General features: G+C 33.5%; 1 protein-coding gene across 1 annotated transcript in view; it reads right to left on the reverse strand.

Moving 5' to 3' along the window:
- Window positions 1-26,962, reverse strand: part of MEMO1 (mediator of cell motility 1) — an 86,760-nt gene that overhangs the window by 48,810 nt on the left and 10,988 nt on the right. Inside the window, 1 exon segment of the mRNA XM_016136066.2 lies at window positions 5,781-5,862. Coding sequence (XP_015991552.2) covers window positions 5,781-5,862 — 82 coding nt within the window.

A 26,962-nucleotide genomic window follows, 5' to 3' on the forward strand; every position in this document is an offset into this window, starting at 1 on the left:
TCTACATGTGTGTAGAAGCAAGGTTTCATTAGGGATCACTCCTAATAAAGGAGGCTTCATCAAGGGAACATCTAAGATTTTTTCTTTTGTGCATAATAGCCAGGAGATCAATGAAAATTTGAGCTCTACAGATATTTGAGTATGCATCATAAAAATATGCCCCAGTCAGTCTTTTAAAAGCTATTAAAATACCCAGTAAGTCATCCCTGCTAGCTTTACCAGGTCACTCTGGTTCTCAATGTAATTTCTCATGAAAGCAAATACAAAATTATACTTTAATACCTATGATCTATCATTAGGCTAAACCATGCCTCTAAAAATGGATCCTCCTTTTAACAGGGAGTACTTTGGCTTCTCACTTTATTCCCACACAGCAGACCCTTTACATCAGTAAGTCCAGTTCCTAACCCTACAGACTTTCTGTGGCCCCGACAGAGCTGCAATCAAATGAGGATGCAAGGCCACACTGTCCATGATCATTCACAGGTTAAGTGACGGTTTCCAACACAGCAACCTTGCAGTGTGGTGTAATTTAAATTCCTATGTCAAGAAAATTACCAATTACTACATGATGTGGACTTTCACTTGTTCCTTCTGAGACCTTCAAGGTTATAAGTGAATAGTATAAACTATGACTGCCAAGAATCCACCACACATTCTATGAGAAGCTTTTCATCAAAGAGGATGTAGGAAATAATAAAAGAACGCTAGCGCGGATTAAACAAAGTCAGGGTCTCGTACTCCTTGTTCTATAATAGCAGCAAAATACAAAATAAAAAAAATTGGACCAAATGAAAGATCTCCAGAAATAAGAAAAGTCTGTAAGATCTACTTAACCTAAAGTATGACCTAGAAAGCTAGAAACTAAATTTAAAAACAGCTGTGAACATATGTGATCAACCTGAATGACAACTGTTTACAGAGGCAGCAGCCTCCCTATTGCCTCTCTCAAGTTTTATTTTGCTGTGCTTGATGCCCTCAAATTTCTAGCTTCGATAAAAAATATTAGATAACTATATCAAAAAAAGCCAGATTAGTCATTATTCAGAATATTTTATTTTTACAAAATGGAATCTCACAAATATTAAGTAAACAATACTATGAGCTAATGAAACTTATTAAGTTATTCAAATCAAATAAGAATAAACTACACTGTTGCATACCTAGACTTTTTTCTACTGCTAGCCTTTTAGGATTTGAGATAGTGCCATGAGTAACCTGCTGCTAACATAAACTAGGATGAGAAATAAATAAGTTGTACATCTCCAGTAACTTAAAGTAACAACATAATGTAAGAAGATTCATTTGTCTCATGATATACACTGGTAGAGCTTTATAGGTATGCTTTGCTCTATGTGTCTGTGTATGTACAAACTGGTCTTTTACATAAATGTTTCTCAGCTTTTAAAATTTTTAAACTAGTTTTAATATTAAATGTAATACATGTACACAGTAAAAAAGTAAAACAATGAAGAAGGGTATAAAATGAAAAGTGAAAGCATCCTTTATTCCATACTATTCCTACTAGGTTAACTACTAACAAATCGACCTCTATTTTAAAAGCATGGGATGGGGGCTTTCAGTATTCACAGTATCTGCTTTATAGTAAAAAAATTAATTTTATTATATAGAAGCCCCTTCCCCAATTATCTGATTATATTTTTATATTCAGTAAGAGGTTTAAGTGACGCATACCCGTACAGCTCCATTCTAAAGGTTGCTGAGATATTCCTGCAGACTGCAGAACAGACAATAATTTTGGCATCACGGTGTCTGACAGTCATGGCAGGAAGGCTTTTGAACTCCTACTTCATGAGATTATTTCAATATATATCCCTGGGCCACATGCTGTCTCCTTTGCCTCAAGATAAGGCAGTTCTAAATTCAAACATAGGATATTTTTTAATCAAATTAAATTTTTCAACTCCCCCAAATACGGCTGCCTATATGTCATATAGGTTAGACTTCATTAAGATTGATCAATGGTTGGCCTATAGGTCAATATTTATTCTTTAGTGGCATCATTCTATTTAATTGAAATAAATATAAAAATGAGCAATCTGTTTAAGCCCTTTCACAAGTATGTTATCTAGGTTCTGAGTCTGTTTTTTTAAGGTACCCCTTATATGTATATGTATATGTATGTATCAAGGCAAAATCTATGAAAAGTTGGCTCAAGAGAGCTAGAATTTATAAAATTTAAATATGTTTTTGATACATGTGATTTGAAATAAAATTAGAAATCTTAAAATTTTAAGTTTTCTAATTCCTATATAAGCATATTCCTACAAAGACCCTTTTGTGCTTTTATAACAATAAAATATTTGTTGTTGCTTTTCTATCTCAAAATAAAGCAACTCTGGAAAAGAAAATTACCTCTGGAAACCATATAAGATAAATAACTATACTTAAAGTTTTTATATGTTAACAAAAGGGAAATTGCCTGTAAATGTATAAACATAACTACAGAGTCATTATATAGCAGAAACATGCACAGCAAAGCCAAAAATATTTTCAAATACCCATTTTAGAACTTAAGGTAATTTGGAAATCTTTTACAAGTCAGTATATTTGGAACGTAGGCTCAAACATGTCATTTCCCAGGCCACCGCCAATGATTTCGATTTTAAACTTACTACAAGATGGAAGCAAGTCTAGCTACTTTTTCAACCTCAACTTAATTATATATTGATTCAGCTCAGCTCCCACTTTCAGAACAAAGTTTAACTAGGAAGGTAGCATAGGGTAATAGTCAAATACCAGCAAACTAATGGAAAAGATGATACAACCTAATTCACGAGACCCTGAAAAGAATGCCATTGTTTCTCACCCAATCAGGGATCTGACCTGCATAAATGTCCCCTCTTGTCCCTGCACCACTTTTGTTTTTCTCTACCAGACTTTTTCACTATTTCATCAACATTTATAGCGCTTTAAGACCTCCCACCTTGAATAAAAATTCTCTCCTGATACCATGTTCCCACTGCCCTATTTCCTTCATTTACAGCAAAATTCATTTTAAAAATTACAGCAAAATTCATTAAAAAAAAAACAACTTTCTATACTATCTTTATTTCCCTCTTAGATTCTTTCTTGACCCTACACCAGCTGTGCTTTCATCCTCACCACTTCACAGAAATTGTTCTTATCAAGGTAACCAGCAATCTCCACATTACGAAATCCAGTTATCAATTCTCAGTCCTTATCTCATTTGACCAACTGACAGATTTTGACACAGCAATCATTTTCTCCTTTTTGAATTGTTTTTCATCTTTTTGCCTCCCAGAGACACCACTCGCTCTTAGTTTTCCTCCTTGCTCAATGGTCCTCCTTTAGTATCTCCTTTGTAAATGCTCATCTTCATCCTGACCTCTAAATAAAGCTGGATTGCCTAACGGTTTAGTCTCTGAACCTCTTCTCTTCCGTACCTTTATTTTAATCCCTAGGCAACTATAGCCTGTTTAGACTTTAAGTGTGATATATACAACAACACAGCCTGGCCCTTCTTCCCTATTCTACAGATTCCTATATCTAGCTGCCCATTTGAAAGCTCCACTTGGATACCTAATAGGCAACTCAGCTTTAGCATGGTCAAAGTCAAATCCCAGATTCTACATAAATAATTCTACTCCCCATGACCACTCCTCTCTGTCTTTTATCAGTATAAAAGCAATTCCATCCTTCTAGTTTCACAGGCCAAAACTTGAATCATCCTTGACTCTTCTATTTTATTGGTCCTTACATGCAAAATATAGCCAGAATACAGTGCTTCTCACCATTAGCCCTCAGTCAAAGCCACTACGGCATCTCTTTTCTCTACTATTGTAATAAGCCTCCTAAACTGGACTCCCTGTTCCCACAAAACAGAACATCCATACAGCAGGCAAGATTAATACTTTTCAAATCTAAGTCAGATCATGTCACTTTTCTGCTCAAAACTTCTCAAGACTTGCCATTTCACTTGGAATAAAAACCAAAATCTTTATGATAGCCTAAAAAGCCTCTCCATGATCTAGTCCCTGCTGCCTCTCTCATCCACTATTCTCTTCCTCACACACTTCATTCCAGCTACACCGGCCTCACTGCTTTTTCTCAAACACACTAAGCATATCCTGCCCTAGAGTTTTTGTGCTTGCTGTTCCTCAACCTGAAACCCTCTTTCTCTGGGTATCTGCATAATTTCTCTCTCACATCATTTAGGCTCAAATGCTACCTCATCAAAGAGACCCGTTCTTACCATCCTACATAAACTAGCAACTCCCTACCCACACTGTCTCTCTTGAGCTTCTTGATCTGCTTTATTTTTCTTCTTAGTACCTCACAGATATTATTATTTGTTTATCGTCTTTCTTTCTCAAATATTAAAATGCAAACACTATGAGAATAGTAATTTTGATTTACTCAAAAACAGCACAAAGAAGAGCATCTGGCATTTAGCCTGGTATATATTTGCTGAATGACTAAATAATTGCAAGTCATTATTCTAAAAGTTTTATAAAGATTAGTTCATTTAATCAGCAAAACCACTATATAGAGATACTATTACTATTCCAACTATACCAATGAGACAAAGGCACTATAACTTGTAAGTGGTACAGTCGGCCTTCTGTATCTATTAAAGGAAATCGAATTAGATAATACAAATAGAGTAACAAAATGTCTATCACATAAAATACCTAAAATTTATGAAATACTTATTATGTGCCCAACATTAATGTAGGCTCTTTATGTGTAGTTATTCGTTTAATTCTCACACTGTTTAATAAGTGGTTCCTATTATTTTTTTCACTAAGATTTTATCAAGGTACCAACCTTAACTCAACAGAAGTGACATAAAAGATTGTACTGAGAGAAATGGCACAAGCTCCAACCTTTACTCTTCTCAGAAAAAAAGTGAACATGTGCCTAAAACAATATGTTTTGAAGAAAAGCAGTGGAAACCAAATCAAAATTAACTGAATTCATATCACACACAGACACATCATTAACTATGTATCTGCTGGCTCTAAGTTCTAAAAAACCCTCTAATATTCAAAGACAAAATCATCACAGATTTTCTTCATCACAAAAATTTCTACTCCAAAGGTGAAAGGATTAAGAAGTACAAATTGGTAGTTACAAAAAGTCACGGGGATATTAAGTACAGTAATAGGTAATACAGTCAATAATATAATAACTATGTATGGTGCCGGGTGGGTACTAGACTTATTGGAATGATCACCTAGTAAATTACATAAACATCTAACCACTAGGCTATACACCTGAAACTAATATAAAATACTGAATGTCAATTGTAATAGAAAAAAAATATTTAAAAGAACAATAATCAGTAAAATATTTTTCCTAAATCTACTTTTCCCCCAAACTCTAGTTACAACTCTAGATTGCACCATATTATGCTTTAATGTTTCTTCTTCATTGTAAATTACAAATTATCTGGATTAAAGATCTTTTAATGTTTAAACTAGAACTTATTCATTTAAACCAATTATTACTGAAATACCAAGTTTACCTAATGTAAGCAACCCTCTGCTTTAAAATCCTCAGTTTTTTTTGCCAAAAATAAATTTTGAAATTACTCCATCTGCCAAAATACAATAGCCAATTTCCTTTAACCCTGAGTTAAAGTGAAAGTCACGAGAATCATGAATATTACTGAATATAATTTTGGCAGTTCAACACAGCAATCGGTTTTTGATTTTTAGTTCAACCAGCAGATATTCATTCTCTATTAATAATTAACACAAGAACAATCCCGGGTAAAGACCTTTAAAACTTACGGTGCAATAATGGCTCTAGCAGGTCTTTTTGTAGACTGTACTTGTGAAAGCCAACCTTCTAGCTGTGCATTCAGCTGCGGTCCTATAAAAAGAGAAAAAGGGAAACTGGAGTCAGCAAAGCAATGTACTGTAGAGAAGACACATACACAAAGCCCTCACTGAACCTATTTGTGACTAAAATAGCTTAATGGGCAGTGGGATCATCAGTATGGACGTTCATGTTTGAAACTTAACCAATGACATACAAAGTGTCTACCAAGCCATATGGTAAGGCCAAGATCTGATTAAACAAAACTTGCTTTTATCTATTTACTTATTTACTTACACCTATCTTTATTCCACAACAAAAACAATATAAAGTACAATTTGAGAAAGTGTTTAAACAAAATAAAAGAAACAGAAAACTGTTAGTATATGAAAAGATAATAATTGAGTGACTATTTCTTAGAGCATCGAAACCTGCTCTAATCACTAAAATCACATCCATGGAGTGATCACTCCCACACTCGATGGCCTTTTCTTCCATCTGCTTCAGTCTCCTACTCCATGATCATATCAATAACCAGTAACTACACTACCTCAGAAATCTCAATTTCAAACATCCACTCTCTTCACTCCTATCTATGCAGTTCAGTCTAGACTATGTTTACTCAAGGACTCTGCTCTTACAACTGTCCTAGTTTTCTGCACTAACTTGTCCCTCTTTACTAGGTCATTAACATTAGGTGCAAATATGCTATACTAGCAGATTGATTTTCCCTCCAACCACCACCCCGTTTCCCACTGTCCATCACCCCCTCTCTTCTTCACTTCTTACCCAGCCTGAGACGTGATCACTCCCTTGCCTATGGCCTCACTTCACTCCTTTGCTCCTCACCTCCTCCATTATGTCAAATCATAGTTAAAACCAACTTTCCACTTAACACAGTACTCCCACCTGAACAGCTGACTGGGACTGAAAAGAAACACAACCATATGAACTTTCAAATTATACCCAAAAATTTCAGGAGACCATTAGCAAAGCTCAAAAATCATACCACATTAACCTACCGAATTTGTTCTCCCGTCTTTAAGATAATTACCTCATATAGCTTCCCTTTTTACTTTAAACCTTCTGCCTCTTCTCACTCGCAGCAGATGATCACATTTTTCATTTTGCCAAAGAAAAACAAGCAGATGTAGGGTGCCCAACCATGTTGGTTTGTCTGGGACTGTCCCAGTTTAAGCAATGAACATCCTATATCCTCAGTCCCAGGTAAACCTGAACATCAGTCACCCTAAGTTCAGAAGAGAACTACTTCCTTTTCCCATCATTTATTGTTTTCTCTCCTGTTTCAATAAACTGTCCTTGCTCCTATCAAAAGCCAAACCAATTACTTCTGCACGGGATCCCACTGTTTCTCTTGCTCTGGGACCCGGCTCTTATAGCTGTCTCAGTCTCCGCCACTAGCATGTCCTTTTCCACTAGGTCATTACCGTGCAAATATGCAATACTAGCAAACTGATTTCCCCCGACCACTACCCCATTTCTCTGGTCCCCTTTTTCTCTGGCTCTTTAGACTTTTAATCATAAAATATTTAACCATTACAAAGAGAATCGAGGTAATAATAACAAATATCATGGGCCTACTCTCCAAATAAATTAAATCTTAACATTCTATCTTATTAAGATCTTCTGTTATTAAGAAATAAGACATTAAAGACACAGTCGAATCCCTTGCTCATCCCATTTATATGCTTCCCACCTGAGGGGTAATCACATTCTGAGTTTGGTGTCAATAACTGCATTATACTCTTATTAATATATGTATCCATAAATAATATGTATATTATTTTATTCTGCATGTTTTTAAACATTATATATACTGTTCATGTCCACCTATGACTTGTTACAGTCACTCAATATTATTTTAAAAAATTATTCATGTTGATATATGTAGCTCTAATTCATCTATTTTCAATGCTGTATAGTATTGCAATGTATGAGTGAAAGTATGGGATCCTAAGTGCATGCACATATTCAACTACTAAATTGCTAAATTGCCCACTAAAGCAGTCAGATTAATTTATGCATCAGTGTAAGGGCAAAAAAAAAATAAGAGATTTAATTCACACACTCCTGCTTTTCAGGAATTCTTATGCAACTAATTAACAAAAGCATTCTAATATACGAGAAGTAAGCCAAATTGGTTTTCCACACTTTATCTCTGGCCTGTTCTTCCTATTCTGCTTTGTGGAAAAAAAAAAAAAAATCAACAATCCTCAATCTGAACAAAAATCATGTGTTCTATAAACTCTTCTCAAACAATGTACACCTGAATCACCTGAGAATCTTGTTAAAATGCTAATTGTGATTTTATAGGCCCGAAGCAGGGCCTGAGGTTCTGCATGTGACAGCATGCAGGCGACAATAACCTTGACTGGCCTGCAAACCACACTCCAGTAGCAAGTCTAGATCAATGGTTGCCAACCAAAAAAGGGTCTTGGACCCCAAGGGCTCCACGAAACTATATGCATACCTAGATTTACCTAGAGATAAAATAATATCTAGATAAGTGTAAGATCTATCAATTATGGATTAAGAAATATTCATTTAATTAAAAGTATTAATGAAATTTCTTCTACATTTATAAATCATATATTTTCTCAATCAACAGATAATAAAGAACAACTACTGTCCTGTAAGAAATCCTGCACTTTTCTGACATGAAGAAGGTTCCTCAAAGAAGGGGAAGAAGGATACACTTTTCAAAGAGCCTGAGAACCATTCCTTTCCCAGAATTTATCCAAACTGCATTTCAATTACTTTACAGCTTCATTTTCTACTAGTTATTTAAGAAACTACAGTTAACGATGACTAATAATGTTTTAATGTTGCAAATAACATTTGCCTTCATTTGTTAATTGAATAAATATTTATGAAACAGTTATTTATGTGCCAGGAAGTGAGATGGATGCTGGAGTTGCAGCAATAAAAAAGACAGATGTTGATACCTGCCTTCATGGAGCTTATAATTGTCAATATGTTAAATCCAAAAAATAGCTGACAGATGAAAATTTGAGCCACTAGAACAAGCTAATAGGAGAGAGATATTTGGTTAGGGGAAGAGCCTCCAAGTGTGGCTCAAACTATTGCATGTATATAAGGTAAAGAATGACCTATTGTCACAACTTTTTTTATCATTCTTTTTTGAGTGGTTATCTGCTTATTAGTACAATAAATTCAATTCCACAGGACTGGTTAAAGTAAAGTAACAAGAGACAAAGCAGAAGCAAAAATCATAAAGCCAAACAAAAGTAGGCTGTCAGCCTCTAGAATTTTGTTCTCAATCATTCTGTGAAATCTGTTCAAATCAAACTAAGCAATAAACTTTGACCTGTAGTGAAAAACACAAAAAATAAGATTAATATGTTAGACTTTGTATAGCAGTGGCTCATGGATCTCTGAATTTCACAGGCCAATATAATTTAAAAAGAAATTTGGAAAACCAATATAGATTTGCCAATTTTTTATTTTACTAAGCAGAATGTTTAAAACATTTCAACTTTACCTACGATCATGATTTCATAAAACAAATATAACACCAAAAAGAAGAGCATAATTTTAAGATAATCTCAATCCTTTAAATTGAATGAATTAACTACATTTCATTGACTCCAAGATATATCAATATTAAGATGCACCATTATTTTGTGTACCACAAAAAAAGAAAAAAATACCTACCAATTAAACTAAATATATGCTTTCTTATCACTTAGAATTTTTTATTTTACATTTATTTTCGAAGCTCTTTTAAACTTATTTAGACATGATTTTTCATAAAACACTCATGGTTTCATTAAAAAAGCAAAATAAATTCAAGGTGTTCTTAAAATCTTCTTCATATTCACAATCTGATATCTAAATTCTTTTTAATTGAGTCATCAGTAATCCTTGTTTTTCCATAATATCATCTCTCTGCACCATTTAAAGAATTAGTAACATAATATTTCTTTTAAAAGTGTTTCTCTATTGCCCCTGGGACTCTCATCCAAGCAACTGACACACACTGCCCAGTCTCGATGCCATACCTTTCTTGATCTTACCAAATGGTATCACCAGAAGACAACCCAGAAATGGTAATCTTCTCCATAAACAGTCCTTAAATGGTATGTTAACTGAAACGTCGATGGGTTGCAGTTGTCTAGTCGTACCAGCAGGAGTAATTATTGAATTCATAAATGTGTAGGTAGTGATAAGTATTTCACAACTGACAATGATTTTAAGATGCCATTAACTGTAAAGACCTCATTTGTAGAAATGCTAAAATATGAGAAAATCTACATCTCAAAGTCAATGAAATATAGCAGTGCTGTGAAAACCACACTCACTATGTTCTAATATTTATTTTATGCAGAAGAGTTAAAAAGTCATCAAAGACCAGAATTTAGGAACCACTTCTCACTAGAAAGTGTTTCAGAGAAGCCGTCCAACTACAATAATCTCATTTAATTTTAAAAATAAATAACAGTTCAGCAGTTCTCCTGAAATCCTTTCATTACTGACACCTTTCTGTGATCACATACTTAGAATTTATTGCAATACTATTTACAAAATTTTCTCTTATTTTTAGATACATCTCAAGGGATGCTATTTGTTTTTATGTATCTATGATAGGTCTCCTCACACAAAAAGTAATATGCCCTTGGGAACACAAGAACACAAGAATCGTCACACCAAATCTGATCCAAAACCCATTCAATGCAGGTCTGTATCAAACCAAAAACGCTTGCTGTGAAGAAAACTGATTGTTGTCCCTGATATAAAACCTCAAAGGTTAGGCCAAATCCAAATATCTCAGATTCCTTTTTATCCGATAATTTATTTAAACATTGTAAGAATTTATTTACATTTTCAGCTAAACTCTGTAGTTCAGAATACAATCCACAAGGACAATTAACCATCCGAACAAACAATCTTTAGTATGTACCAAACAACTCATATTTGGCCAAGTGGAAATCAGCACTGTTCTACCCAATCATACACAGTTACTCAAAATTTTCATATAGTTAATACCAGTTCCATTGGCATTTCACACCTAAAAGGGCTGCAAATTTGGAGGATAACAGGGTAATCCCCCCTCCCCAGGTCATTTACAAACTGTAATCTGAAAATAGGTTTAGCATACATCACTTTAACAGCCTATTAATTTGGATTCTCTATTCCCATTCCTGTTTATAAACAAATTCCCTGTCCCTATCAAATGATGCCATTATATCCTTTGATATTGACTGGTTATAGGATCTTATTCTAAACTTTTTTAAAGATCAAAGTATTGATTTTTGTTTGCCATTTTTTCATTATTAAAAAAAAATATGTTCAGTACTGAAAATTGGAGGAATACATATGGGGGGGGGAATAATAACCCCACAATTATAAAAGGCACCAAAGTTAATATTTTCCAAATTTCCTTCTAGGCTTTAAAATGATATACAACTCTGTAACTGGCTTTTATTTATTTACATAATATTATAGCTTAAGGGTTTCCCCATATTATGAACTCTTTAAATAAAGATATTTTATGGTTGAATAATATTTTTATGTGAATAGATCACTGTTCCTTAAACATTATATTAATAATGTTTAGATTGTTTCCAATTATTTGTACTATCATAAACAATTCTATAATATGTATCTTCATTTCCACATTTAAAATTATTTCCTAGTGAGATTCTCAGAAAGGCAATAATGTAAATCATTAAGAGACTTTTTAAGATTTCAATATATATATTCCAAATGTTATCCAAAGTTGCATCCATTCATAACCATGTATGATGCATGACCATAAGCTCACTGCTCAAAATTGTATTTAAAATATTAAGTAATTTAACTCATGCCCCCATTTGATAAAATTTAAATTTAATGTCCTACCTTAATAATATTTATCATTTCAAAATAAACTAAATATTCCATTTCTTTAATCTAAGAAAAATGCATTTTGACTTCTAAGGTATTTATTTTCTACTTGAACGACACAAGTCTTCTTGCCAGCCACAAGTTATCTATTACTAAACTTTAGCAAAAAACTACTGTCTATTGCTTTTACAAAAGACAAGTCAAATTTAAAACCAAGCTGCATTATGCTGCTGTTTTAAATTATTCATAATCTTGAAGATTTTTATATGGTCCTTCAATTAAATCTTTTAAATTAATGTGGTATAATTTTTCATCCTTTTAGAAACCATAACTTTTTCTTCTGTAATAGTCAAAAAGTGGTCTACAGACCAGAATCACCTAACGTGTTTGAGAGAGATCTCTGGGTCTTAACCCCACTCTTTGAGGATGGTAACCAATGGCTTTTAACAAGCTTTTAACAAGCTCTCCAAGTGACTGTGATATACATTAAAATGTGAGTCCCACCAACATAAATGAGTTTATGTGCACATGCTATATAAATGAACATGTGAATGAACTCGGCTAACAGACTCCTGCAAGGTTTATAATTGAGATTTTTTTCATTACAATAAATAAAAAACATGACCTATAAGTCAGCAATACAAAAAAGCATGAATTTTTGCATCTGAACTACTTTGAAGCCATAAGTGATCCACTTTTTAAAATTTACATAAGTTTATTTTTAACAGTGTTTCTAGCCTCTCACTTCAATAAATGCCTCCCTAGCTTTTTCATTCAATCCTGATGACAAAGGAAAATGAACTCAGATTCACCAAAAGTAAGAGATCTACAAACTCAAATTCTTTTCAATCTTATTTTAGTCCAAAACTTCATGAAATGTGGCAGACTAACTACATTCCCACAATATCCACAGTCATTTCAAAACTCCCATGCTCCTACTAGCATCTTAAACAGAGGCAAGAAGATAACACCATGTTTATCCTCTAACACAGGGTCAAGTACTTTAGTGAGGGAAATACAAACCTGGATCACAAAAGGCAACCACCACCTAAAGTGGTAAATGCTTAAAGTTAGGTCCACAATATTTCCTTAATGCATATCTACCAGGAATCATTGTTTTCTTCAAACTGCAGCTAGCATGTTTCTCCCCCGCCCCCACCCTTTGGGTTACAATCAGCCAGTTGATACTAGTGAATACGCATAATTTGATACCAAATCCAAAACATAATCTGTGGAAAAATAAAACAAGTCTGTCTTATTGGAAAGAATCAGGACTAGGATAACACTTCCCACATAAGGTAACACTTCTCAGGCATTTGCTAAAAAATAAGTTTCTTAAGATAAAAGGAAACGTTAGAATTTTCATTTTTTATATATTTTCACAAAACAGATTTGCAGACATTGCCACTTTCTCACCCTATTCTGTGTAATACAGATTGTCTTCCATAAGAGTTTTCACTTACAGAGTTTGATCAGGAAAAATGGCCCAGTGGACTACACAAAATGAAACACGTAACATGGCTGCATATGTGTGGTCTGAAGGAACAAAAGATCTAAAACAACCTAAGCAGGAAAATGAACTCAGATTCACCAAAAGTAAGAGATCTACAAACTCAAATTCTTTTCAATCTTATTTTAGTCCAAAACTTCATAAAAAAAATACTTATTTACAAATAAATAAGTAAAATAAATTATGGTAGATCCATAAAATAGAATATTCAGCAACTGAAAAACAATGAGGCACAATTATATGACCCTCTATGGAAGATCTCATAATTGAAGAAAAAAAGAAAGCATGGTACAGAACAGAAGGTATAATATATTGCCATTTTTGTGTGTGCATATATATCATACATAATTATGTACTGGTTTGTATTTATGTAGAATATGTCTAGATGAAAACAAAAGAACTAGATCAGTGACTGCATCCTCACAAGGGAACTAAGATTAAAGAGAAACTTTACTTTTCACTGTACACCCATTTGTATCTTCGGCATTTTGCACTATATACAAGTACTACCTATCCAGAAGTACAAAAAAAGATGGTGCAGTCACATAACATAATACCATGTAATCATAAACAATGATGCTACAGACATATTTAATGACATGGGAAAAATCCTATAAATGCTAAGTCCGATTTACAAACCATTGTTAGACCTAAGAAAACACCTACATTAATAATCTAGGTTAAAATAAATAAAACCAAACTGCTGAGAATTGCTATTTGACCAATAACATAGACACATTAGAGTATCAGGATATATGTGGGCCAAGATGACAAGACTTCCCTATTATCAGAAAGGGATTCTCTCTTTTCACTTCACTCTCATAAGGATGATATCCATCACTGAATTTCTGACAGAATCAGAGAACACAGAAACAGTCCAGAGAAGGATGATCTAGAAAAGTGGATATTAAATACCTTATTAATATCTGTATAATTCCTTGCCAATGAATAAAATATATTGTTTCCAACAGCTTGTGTATTTTTTGGGGGGAGAGGCTGTTTTTCTTTTGTCTAGCAAAGACTTGAGTTATTTTCCACTCTTCTTCAGAAATCATTTATCAGATAATCTAGAGAACTTAAATTGCTTTTTGAAGCAATTAACTATAATCTAATACATTTTCTGTTTTTGTACTTTTGTTGTGGCATGTTTGAGGTCTGCTTCCTTCTTTCACTAAGCATTGGTAATACATTTGCTAGCTCACCCATCTAAAGAATTATGTTTCTAATTTTACAATCATAAATGCAAACAAAAGGAATCTCAGCGAACTCTTCCTTGATAACTAGCCAAGAAAACCTGCCTAATGTAGACTAAGAGATGGGCATGCCAGGTGTCAGATATGCAGAAAAGAAAAAGTAGTCAGGCATTACAGCCATCAATACAAAAGGCTTTCCAAGGAATTCTGAGATTGATTACTTAGGGGGGAAACTAATTTTGGAAACTAATGGGCACAGTGAACATGGAAGCTGAGCTGTATGTGTGCATCCACTCTGCCAAACCCTTTCCGTATCCCTTTGGACTGTCTTCACTGAACTGCTTATTGAAGCAAACGTGTTAATGTAAAAGCTGCCTGTACTGAAGAATACTTTAAATCCAAGTGGGACCTGGACCTCTCCCATTCCCAGAAGATCATACCAGAAAAGTTTTGAGAGCTGTAGCCATGCTCAGGCACTAACACCTTTAAGAGGCCTTAGACAACTGACACTGGCACCTTCTTTTAAAACACAGCAGCCACAAAAATTCCATTAAGGAAATAAAAACTCCCTCCCAAACCCCTTTACCCAGGCCAATTTGATAGAAGACAGGTAGGTAGGTAGGTAGGTAGGTAGGTAGGTAGATAAGCAGGTAGGCAGGCAGAAAGAGATAGACAGACAGACAGACATAACCATTTAACCAATCTTAATTGGAGATAGCAAATGACAACCACTCCAAGAAAAACAAAGCAGCTAACGCTGCCTTCTTTTTCATCATCTCTACATCTCCCAATTTGAAGTATCCAACAGCTCAAATACATCAATTCACTCATTGTATGAAATATGACAGGCATTAACAATTGTAATTTTATACCTCAAAACAACGAATGCCATCTATTAATGTCATAAGCAAGTCAACATTCAAATATGCTTTCGGAATTTATCTAAATAGATAGCAAGCAACCTGAATATTAGAGTACATTTGGAGGAAAACAAACAGTTTCTAAGATTTTCTCTAAGATTCACATTAAACTTGTATTACAGGTTAACAATCCTGTAGCTTGCTCTGTAGAGCTCAAGCCAGTATTTCATGTTATAAAGAGTGATAATTAAAATTACTAGCATTTGGTCTTAGTAGCACAGCTTTCATAAGGAAATCAAAGCAACTTTCAAACACCTATTAATTATGGCCTTTCTAAATTATCCTATTTGCTGCAGTGGAGTACAAGCATGAACATGATTACATTCTACCGTGGTGACATATAAAATTTAAAACATTTGAGATTAATATTCATTAATTACTATTAATGGGGCTATAGCAACAAAAGTTATTTTGTATAAAATACTTCAGAGTGAAAAGTGAAATCTCCTCAATCTAAACTTCAGTAACTGTCATCCAGAAAAATTTGAAAAAAAAAAAAATCTAAATATTTTTATTCTATTAAAGACATGTTATCCTCACACTATGAACAAGTGGTAAATACAAAAGTGTTCTGTTTTAAGCTACTTTAGATACACTTGATACTCAATTTAAAAAGGAGATGATATTATGGAAGAAAAAAACTGTAAACTAGGAGGTCAGCTAAAAACAAATTTTACGGTATATCTACAATGTAACACAATACTGGGTTCCTAAAAATCTTATTCTTGGTTAACTGTCATAGTAATCACATAACACAATTATGATCTCTAGCTTAAAATAAACAGACTTAAAAAAAAGCAGTTTCCTCACATTCATACAGCAAATAAATGGCCATGACAAGATTTTGAGCCATGTTGCTCTGTCTCTGAAATGTGGGGCTGTCCTGTTACGCAATACATTGCCTGCTCTAAGAGACAAGTGATTCAGGTGACAGTCCTAGTTTTCTCACACACCTGGGCCTCAACTTTCTTTTCTGTAACATGAAGAGGGCAAACTCAACTATGTCTCTAATTCTACGTTACTGTAATATATTAAGAGGTAGAACTGTTTAGGTTGATGCTTAAAGAAGATAATTATCAACCACGTGTATGCTTATTACCAGGTAAGATTAAAGTCAATATCAGGGTGATCACTTCTTAAGTTATAAAAATGTGTAATCACTATTTGTAATGCCTGAATAAATGTCAAATGTAACTGAAAAATTAGAAAAAAATTTTTTAAAAATTAAGAAAGTTAACATAGGAGTGACTGCAAATACCAAGAACCTCTTTCCCAGAAGTGAGAAAAGAAAATTAAGTACATATAAGACAATTAAGTATATATAAGACAATTTAATGACCCTTACACCTTTCTTGATAAAAATCCTGAAACAAAGCCTTTCATAGTAGTTTTGAAAATTATGAATCTCGCTGTATTTTAATCATTAAAAAAATTATCAGAGGGCATTTATTAATTGCCAACATTATTTAGAAGACTTGCTACTTTGATTTAAGAAAGATCAAGGCTCCTTGGGAAAATGGTGGACTTCACATCTGGGGCAAAAAATGTAAAATGAGCCTGGAACACCTTATACCAGATACAACAGTTAATTTTATATGTCACTCCTGAATGAGTTATGGGGTGTCTAGACATTTGGTCAAAGGTTATTCTGGGTGTGTCTGCCAGGGTGGGTGTTTCTGGATGAGATTAACATTTGAATCTACAGACTGAATAAAGCAGACTGTTCTCCCTAATATGGGTGAGCCCCATTCAATCAGTTTAAAAATCGTTGTGAAGAATATTGTATTTAAGCAAGACAACCTAAGTTAGTAGATGTTGTCACATTTGTAAATAGTATAAAAACCAATATTCTATCAGTGGTTATCTTTTGGTGTCAAATTGTGGATACAGTATTTTGGCCTTCTCTATACGTTCTAATTTTTTCTATAGTAACCAAGTATTTTTATGATGAGAAAAAAAGCTTTATATGAATATAGGGTAATACAAGGTTTCATTCTATAGAGGAAGATGGAAACAACAATGAATACTAAATTGTTTTGTAGTTGACATAATTTCACTAAGTGAAAACTGCCATGTAAGAAATGTTCATAAGTCCCAATCATTTGACAATCAATAGTAACTATTTTTAAAAGAAATATAAATACTTAATAAAATGATGAATTTTTAAAATGTGTGCTCATAGTTAGTGGAAGGTTTAAAATTTTTTGATTTGCTGTTTACATAAAGAGTTGTAAAAGTATGAAATTATGAAATTACTGTTCTGAACTTTATTCTCAAATATCTTAGAGAGCCATCTAAGGGATTGATCAGGATACTTAGACAATAGGAATCAAAAGGCACAAGTGCCAACCAAGAGTCAGGAGTCCTGCTTGTGTATCTCAACCTGTGGTTTAAGAGCCACATTCAAAATAGAATCAGCTGGTGTGCTTATTAAAAATTCAGCCCCCCCCCACCCCACCCCCCACCACCACCACCACCAAAGCCTAACCCAAAAAGACTGAATCAGAGTATGAAAGGACCTGGCAAATAGTACTTCATCAAAAATAGATTGTTTTATTTCTTCCTATAAACCTTAAATTTCTTCCCCGGGCCAACTCATGAAACCATCTCACATCAGTTAAATAGTTTCAGATATCTCATCTGGTGAAGTAATCCGAGTATCTGATTCTGCCTCGCTTGGCAACAGGACGCATCTACCGACTTGAGCTCCTTCTGGCTTCAACTAACACCAAGGGGCCCAGGGCTGACTGCAAACAGCTTCTACCCTGGCATCACCAACTCTGCTCAGAAACCCTAATGCTGATCTCCTGACCTGGAAGTCTCTGAATCTTGCACTGCTTACAGTATTACCCTAACGGTATTAGCAGATTTCCTCCCCTAGTAGCAAACCTTCTAGTTACTAGACAGCCTCCCCTGATCTGTTAGTGGCAAACTATAGAGTGATAAATCCTCCAAGAAGTGCCTCAGATAAATTACAAAGGAGGCCCCTCTCTCTCTCTCACTTTTTATCTCCTTGATACCCTTCATACCCTTGTATTCCAAATTCTACACTTTCAAATATGACTTATGAATGGATACTTAAGGTGTTATATACCTCTAATGAGTCAAATTGGCTGTTAAGTAAAAATTAAAACAAATGCACATGCATAGCTTGTTTCCTCATGGTTTCAACATCTCTGAAAAATTCAGCATTTTAAACCACAAAACACCAATAAACTTATGAAATATCTATGGACAAATATAGAATACCACAATCTAAATCAACTCAAACTTGTATTTCTAACTGCATGCCACACAGAAAAATAAAACAATGGCCATGAGTAACAGAAATAGGTAGTGAAATCAGAAGAGTTCTAAGGGGGTACACTGGTTTTTCTTAAGCCAAAATAAGAATAACATGGAAAAAAAAAGTTTCTCCCATCTAAACAATTTGCAACAGGACAGTAAAACTAATGTAAAAAATGTTTGAAATGTTAAAAATAAATACCCGTTTGGCAAGTACAACACCTAAATAAATTATGCATTCTTCTGAGACAAAACTCATTTAACTAGACAAAGGTAGAGTTTGAGGAAAATTCTCATCTCCCGATTTGTGTGACAGAGACAGGAGTCAGCCAGCAGGCAATGTATATACAAGAAGGTCTTACTACACCCAATTAAGTGAAAACCTACACCCCCTCCTAAACTCATGCCCTACCACCTAGACCATGGGAGATGCCACCCAGATCTCAAAGGTCCTTAAGCTTACAAATTCGTTGGTGGGTATATCTTGAAAAAGGCAGTAGTGTCCTAGTTTCATTTCTTCCCCACCCACTACGTGGGCTGAGTACTAAAAAACAAAGTGTCTTTGCCTAGAAACAAACTATCTCTAGAAAGACAGAAAGGAAAGGAGAGAAAGGAAAAAGCACGCTGCAATAATGAGCAGACAAAGGAGTCTCCACTCTCAAACACATTTAAATGTGGCAAAAATAAAAGTGCTAAAAATGTCAAAACATATACATTATAAAGGCCTACCATTACTAGTCACTAACAAGCCACATTTCTAAGTTACTAAAAATGCACACTCACATATTAAAAATATAGACAATGAAAAGGAACTCACACTGTCCAGAAAGTTGGATTGCACATATAAACCGCTTTCTCCTCAAGTGGTCCATAAACTGTAAACTAGGTAGATTTAACTTCTAGCCTCTTTCCTCTTAATATAGCTAATTTCAATTACTTTTTAAAAATGTTTCTCCTGAAATTACTATTCCTCAACTGAACACTTGAACAGGGGAAAAATAAAGTGGCAAATGAGGAAGCAAATTTTCAGTTTAAAATTTTTAAATAGAGTTGCAAGGAGAAAAACACTCATGAACAGCAACGCAAACATGCTGAGCTTAAAAGAGTCTCCATTTACATTCCAAATTCAGAAAGAAATGTAAGTCAAACCTATAAAGAATATATTTTCAAAACCAATACAAAGTATTTAAGAAAACGGCTTTGAAGTATGAATAATTAAATATATCAGATGTCAAAGGGATATCCATTTCTAAAAACTCACAATATTAATTACTATGATCGTATTCTTGCTAGTTATACAGATCAACAAACACAAAGGACACTTTTTCCTTTAAGAGTCTCAACTTTTCCCTACCTGATGAAGTTAAACACCAATATCTTCCACAAGAAAATAAATCTTTAGATTATAATCTTAAGATTTATAATGAGACAGGATGAACAAAATGAAAATGTTTATAAAAAAACATTACTGATATTGCATATATGGCTTTAATCCTCTTTTTTTAATAGCAAGCAATTACTGAGCCCCTTGCAATAAGACACTAATTACAAAAAAGATATCAGTGAGAGCCATTTCCATCAAGAGGCTTATTTAGTTGGAGAAAAAGCTAAATAACACAAGGTAGGGTATACACAGTGCCTGAGGAAGGATTTAAGAGTTGAGAAGAAAGAAAAATGCTGGGAAGAAAAATGAACTTAAATTAAATTATGTCTTAAAGTAAAACCAGAGAAGCAGAAGATGGCAGAGTATTTCCAACAGAAAGAAGTTATGACAAAAGCACAGAGTTGGTCATGACAATTCCGGCTGCATGACACACAAGCCTGCATAGCTGAGAAGTGGAGAGCTAGAATAAGTAAACCCTTAAAGCCAATGTTTGCTACTTTTCCATACAGACAGACAATGGGGAGCCACCAAAAGTTCTTATGCTTGAAAACGTGTTTTAATTATAAGAGCAACACATTGAAACATGTGCATTGTATGGTTTATGCAACACCTATTGCTAAAAAGTTTAATTTTACATATATAGGATACTTCTTAAGATTACCTTGCTTTTATTGATCTTATACTATGAAATCCACCAAATAAAATATTTTACAAGTCAAATGATTTCCTAACACTTATTTTCAAATAAACATATGTTTAATAATATAGAATATTTATGAAAAGCTTTGAACAGGAAGCAATTCAGAATGGTTAAGAGCTCCAACTCTGGAGCCAGATGGTTAGAACGCCAGCACAAACTTCATGACCTTAAACAACCTAAGCTTCAGCTTTTTCACGTGGTTACTGTATTAAGAGAGAAAATCAAGTACAAATGCCTGACCCACAGTAAGGACTTGATTAACGCTGGCTATAATCATTAAATAGAATCCAGATGCTCTACCACTGGCTGTTGGCTCATTTGAATTTTGGTGGGGGTTTATTTGTACTTATTTTCTACCTCCCCAAATTCTTAGTGTATTTATAAAACAAACTATCTGTATTTAATAAATATTCCTGATTCACTTATATGTAGAAACCATTTACTACCATATCAGATGATGAACAAACCGCAGACTGGCTGTATCTAAGTCCAAAATATAAAATGTCTTTAGTTATTTAAACACAACACTGGTATATATACACATAATGGAATATTATTCATCCATAAGAAAGAAGAAAATACTGCCATTTATGACAACAAGGATAGACCTTGTGGGCATTATGTTAAGTGAAATTAGACAGAGAAACAAATACTGTATGATCTCACTTATATATGAAATTTAAAAACATCACACTCATAGAAACAGCAGAATGGTTGCCAGAGGCTGGGGAGAGGAGAAAGCAGGGAGACGTTGGTCAGAGGTCACAAACTTCCAGTTATAAAATGAGTATTTCTGAGGCTGTAACGTACAGCCATAGTGACTATAGCTAACAATATTGTATTGTATACTTGAAAGTTGCTAAGAGAGTAAGTCATAAACGTTCTCACCATAAAAAAGAAATGGTAATTAGGTGACAGAGGTTTTAACGCACCCTTCTGTGATAATCATTTTGCAACATACAAGGGTATCAAAACATCACACTGTACACCTTTAACTTACACAGCTACATGTCAATTATATTTCCATAAAGCAGAAAAAAGGAGATGTCATTATTTTTCAAAATAGAAGATGTCATGTATTTCTAAGTCCCTAAAATAAGTTATAATGCTGAAAGTGGTAATTTATCTAAAATATTTAATCCAAAATGACTTCTTCCAGGACAGTTATAAGTAACAAAGGTTTTATCTTTTTACATACTTATTTTCCACCAGAAATTAATGTTGCCCCTCTTATACTGGTGTTAATAACATTTAGAATCACACTTATTCACTTTCAAATAGAAAAATTTCCACTCTACCATTTTATAAACCAGAAACCCTAATCTGTATGTGATGTTTAACCTAATAATCTAGAACTAAGTTATTAATGTAAAGTCCTCAATTATTAATAAGTATAACCATTACCTTGATTCATTAAGTTCAAGATATTTATTGAGTAACAAAAATAATTTTCTTCCATATAGTCTTTTCACTCATTCATTCACCTACCTATTTTAAAAAGTTTACACATCGAGGCTTTCTGGTGCTGGGGAGACAACAAAAAACAAGACAGAAAGATCTGTGTTCTCATGGAGCATACATTATAGAGGGAGGCATGCAGATAATAAGTAAACGCATAAAGAACTTCAAATTGTGATAAATACTACAAAAGAAAGAAACAACTATTTATTTCATGGTCATTCTATGTGCAGTACAGGAAGAGGGAGGGGGAAAAAAAACGAGAAAGGCATGTGACAACTGTACTGAGACCTAAAAAATAAGAAAAGACAAGGAAGGGGCTGGGGCAAGAGATTTCTAGGAAGAGCGAACAGCAAGTATGACAGCCCTGGGGTAAGAAGCTTATTAGTATGTTAAAGAAATTATAAGGAAGAACGACCAGTTTTGTGAATCCTAAAAAAAGTGAATGAGGAAGAATGACAAAAGATGGGGTAGGATAGACAGGCATAAACCAAGTCATGTAAGTTTAAACAAAAAATCATTGAAGCAGTAATTATTAAGCAGTACATTATCTGATTAACATTTTTTTTTTAGTTCTGAAACATACACTAGTAAGGTAAGCACACTAAGAAACATAATTAAATATATAATTCAAGGCTAACTTTGTCACATATTTGGCAAGTCAGTGTCAAATAGATAATTTAATAACTAATCAGATTAATCATTCAACCATTCATAAAGCATTTAGTGAGCTCCGCTCTGTGCCGGACAACTTCTTTGAGTACTGGGAATACAAAGATGATATTAGTGATACCATCTTCTACTCTGAGTGGTAAATACAAAACTGATAATGGTGATGTCGTCTTCTACTGAGCAACCCAATTTTCTTCCTAAAGGCTCAAAGCAGTGATTCTCTATCTATGCTGTGTATTAGAAATACCTTTGATGTATGGTAAAAAAAGCAAATACCTGGCAATTCATAGGTTTCCAATAGCTCCAGTGAGGGAGAAAGTGTATCAAAATCATATATAATTTAAAAATCACATCTCCCCACTGTCCGCTTAAGAATCATGCTAAACGAGCCCCTGTAATTTAACGGACAGAGTATATAATACGGCACAGGGTGTACTAGGCGCGTGTGTGTGTGTAGAGTGAGACATTAAGATTGATAACCACTACGATGGAGAGTTTTTGAGGGTTTTCTGGGGTTTAATTGCTAAGGAAGAAATTAGGATTTCTATAAAACAGCAGTTCTCAAAGTAACATCTGCAGATTCCTGGGGAACCACAAGACCCTTTCAGAAGGTCCACCAGGTCAAAACCATTTTCATAATAACACTAAACACATTATTTGCTTCTTTCACAGTACTGGCATTTGCCTTGATGGTTCTCAGCAGTAACTGCTGGCATCTCAGCAGTAACACCAAACTCTACCAGTAGTCATTACATTCACCAAACTTTTTTTTTTTTTTTAAAAAGCAAGTTTCATTTAAGAATGTCTTTAATGTAGCTGTAGCTGAATATTACATTTTATTAAATCTCAGTCCTTGAGTACACGCATTTTGGTGTTCTGTGCTGAAATGGGAAGTATAAATGGTAGTCTCAAGGAAAAGCACTTATATGACTAAGTTGCAAACTAACCTGGCAGCTTTTTTATGGAACACCATTTTTCTTAAAAGAAAGACTGACCGACAAATGATGGTTACTTAATCTTGGATATTTAGCAGATTTTTCCTTGAAAATCAACAGTGAGCATATTATATCAAGAAAAACAACTTTCATATCTATTGCTAACTATAAAATTCAAGCCTCAAGAAATTTTTGCAAACTCATTTCTACCACTGTGGGCTTGAAAGCTTCCCAAATCAAAAAATTTTCTGATGACAATGGTGATATTAATGTGATTCCCTGACAACAAATAATGAAATATGTAAATATGTGGAAGATCTGCATGACCAAAGGAAAAATATATATTCTAAATGACTAATGTGTGGTGTTAAAAAAAACACCCTGTATGGATGAAGGATCTATTCCAAGTAGAGGATAGACCAACTGAAAACAGAGTATGAAAACTTCACTGCTATGATTTCAAATTCCACATTGCAATTAAATGTATCCTTCCAAAACTGTCTTCAGAGATACACCATTTGATTGTGTTGACACTTCCACAGATATATTAAATATGTGTAATTTAGCTGTATGTCAAATATATTTCAATGAAAGTTTCTTTTTAAAAAATTACCAGATTTTACTATAACATCAAAGAAGGATATCCACAATCTGTGAAAAACTTACTAAAATAATCTGCCCTTTTCTAACTACCTCTACAAGGCCAGATTTTCTTCATATGTTTCAAGTAAAAGAACCTATCACAATAGAGTGCATGCAGTAACAGATATGAAAATCCAGCTGTTTTCTATTAAGCTCGGCATTAAAAACATTCGCAAAAATTTAATAAATGCCAACCTCTTATTTTCCTTATTCTAGAAGAGACTGTGATTTTCATTAAAACTGCTACTTTTGTTAATGTATAATTGGTTAATTATTATTTTTAAATGAATTTAATGTAAATATTTTTAAAGGTTCTCAGTTTTAGTTTCTAATTACACATTGATAAATATAACCCACATAAACAAAATCTCTTTGGAGTTATCAATAATTTTGAAGAGTTTAAAGGGATTTTGAGACTGAAAAGTTTGAAAACAATTGCTGGACATATAATATTTTATTTAGCTACTCAATATAGGCTCACCATACTGAATGCATCATAACTATCTTCCACTGAAGAACAAGAATGACCAAAAATACGGTGTGATAGGTAGAATAATGACTCTCTGTTATAATATAAAAAGGTCTTCAATGATTAAATTTGTTAAGTACAAAAGGCAAAGAATAAAACAATTACACAATATGCTATAGTTTGCTGAAAGGGGAGAGGAAATGATAACATTCAGATGTGTTTATATATGCATAAACGCTGGGCTGACATTCAAAAAATTGATAAAAACTACCTATAAGGGAAAGAGAACATGAAATACACAAGGACAGTATAGAAATACATACTTCTCGGTGGATGATTTTAATTTTTAGTTACAATTTAATCTAAATATAATTTAATTTAGAAAATAATCTTAAACCAATATCAAACCACAATTCAAATATGTCTTCAATTTCTAGGTTACTCTGACTTTAGAAAAATAAAAAATCTTACTCTTGTTATAGACTGCAGCAAAAGAGTACTACCAGCAGCTAAATATTTATACTAGAAGAATAGCATTGGTCAATCTGATTTCTAGGACACAAGAAGGAAATGTTTTTTAAACCTATAAATAAATCTGTCACCTAAAAAAAAAAGAAAATAGTAATGAATAAAATAATAAAAAACTCAGGTAAAACAGCAGTTGTTTTATTAACTCATACTTAACTGATGTTACTGATGGAATTAAAAGCAAAATTAGATGCTGCACAACCAAAAAAAAATCAGTAAAACTGAAAACAAAGCAAAGCAAATTATCCAAAAGAAAGCGCAGGGTATAAAAGAAAAAATAATAATTCTCAGTGAACTGCAAGACAATATTAAGCTATCTAACATACTTCTGATTAGAGTCTAGAAAAAATAGAGTAAAAAGAAAAGATATTTGAGGTAATATTAAAAATATTTTCCAAATTTGCTGCAAACTAAAACCCACAGATTCAAAAAAACTTGACAAATCCCAAACAGGATAAATTCAAAAAAAATTACTTAAGGGCACATGATAATAACATAGCAGGAAAATAGTAATGTTAAAAAATAAATAAATAAAACAAACAGTGGAAAAAAGACACACTGTATTAAGAGGAACAAATATTTTAAAAATAACAGAATCCTCAGAAGCTATGCAAGCCAAAATACAATAGAACCTTTATAAGGTGCTAAAAAAAAAAAAAAAAGTAATGTCAACATACCCACTGAATTCAATGCCTACCAAACTACCTTTCAAAAATGGGATTAAAAAAAAAAAAAAAAAACTACAGTAATCAAAACTGGTGGTACTGCCATAGGACAAACAGACATATAGGTCAATGGCCTAGAGCTGAGACCAGAAATAAATCCATTTATGCCCAACTGATATGAACATTCAACCGGGGGGGGGGGGGGGGGTGGGAACAGTCTCTTCAATAAATGCTGCTGCGACAACTGGATATTCACATGCAAAAGAATGACAATGGACCCCAACTCACCCCATATACAAAACAACTCAAAATGGGTCAACAACCTAAATGTAAAACCTTAAACTATAAAACTCAGAAGAAAATACAGAGGCAAAGAAATCTCCATGATCTCAGATTTGCTGATGGTTTCTTGGATATAACACCAAAGCACGAGCAACAAAAGAAAAAGCAAATAAAATCAAATTTTATCAAAATGTAAAACATTAGTACATGAAAGAATATTATTAAGTAAGCAAAAAGAAAATCTATAGAATGGGAGAAGATACTTGAAAATCATGTATCTAATTAGAGATTAATTTCCAGAATATATAAAAAAACTCTTACTCTTACAACTCAATAACAAAAACACAAACAACCCTATTCAAAAATGGACAAAAGGACCTGAACAGACATTTCTCCAAAGATAATATACAGGTAGCTAGAAAGCACATGAAAAGATGTTCAACATCATTTGCTATAAGAAAAATGCAAATCAAAACCATAATGATACTTCACACTCATCAGAATGGTGAGCATCAAAATAAGTGTTGGCAAGGATGTACATTGCCAGTAGGAATGTAAAATGGTGCAGCTGCTGTGGAAATCAGTTTGGTAGTTCCGCAAAAAGTTAAACATAGAATTACCACATGACCCACCAATTCCACTC

The sequence above is a fragment of the Rousettus aegyptiacus genome, unplaced genomic scaffold (genome assembly GCF_014176215.1).
Source record: "Rousettus aegyptiacus isolate mRouAeg1 unplaced genomic scaffold, mRouAeg1.p scaffold_m13_p_7, whole genome shotgun sequence".
Taxonomy (NCBI): Eukaryota; Metazoa; Chordata; class Mammalia; order Chiroptera; family Pteropodidae; genus Rousettus; species Rousettus aegyptiacus.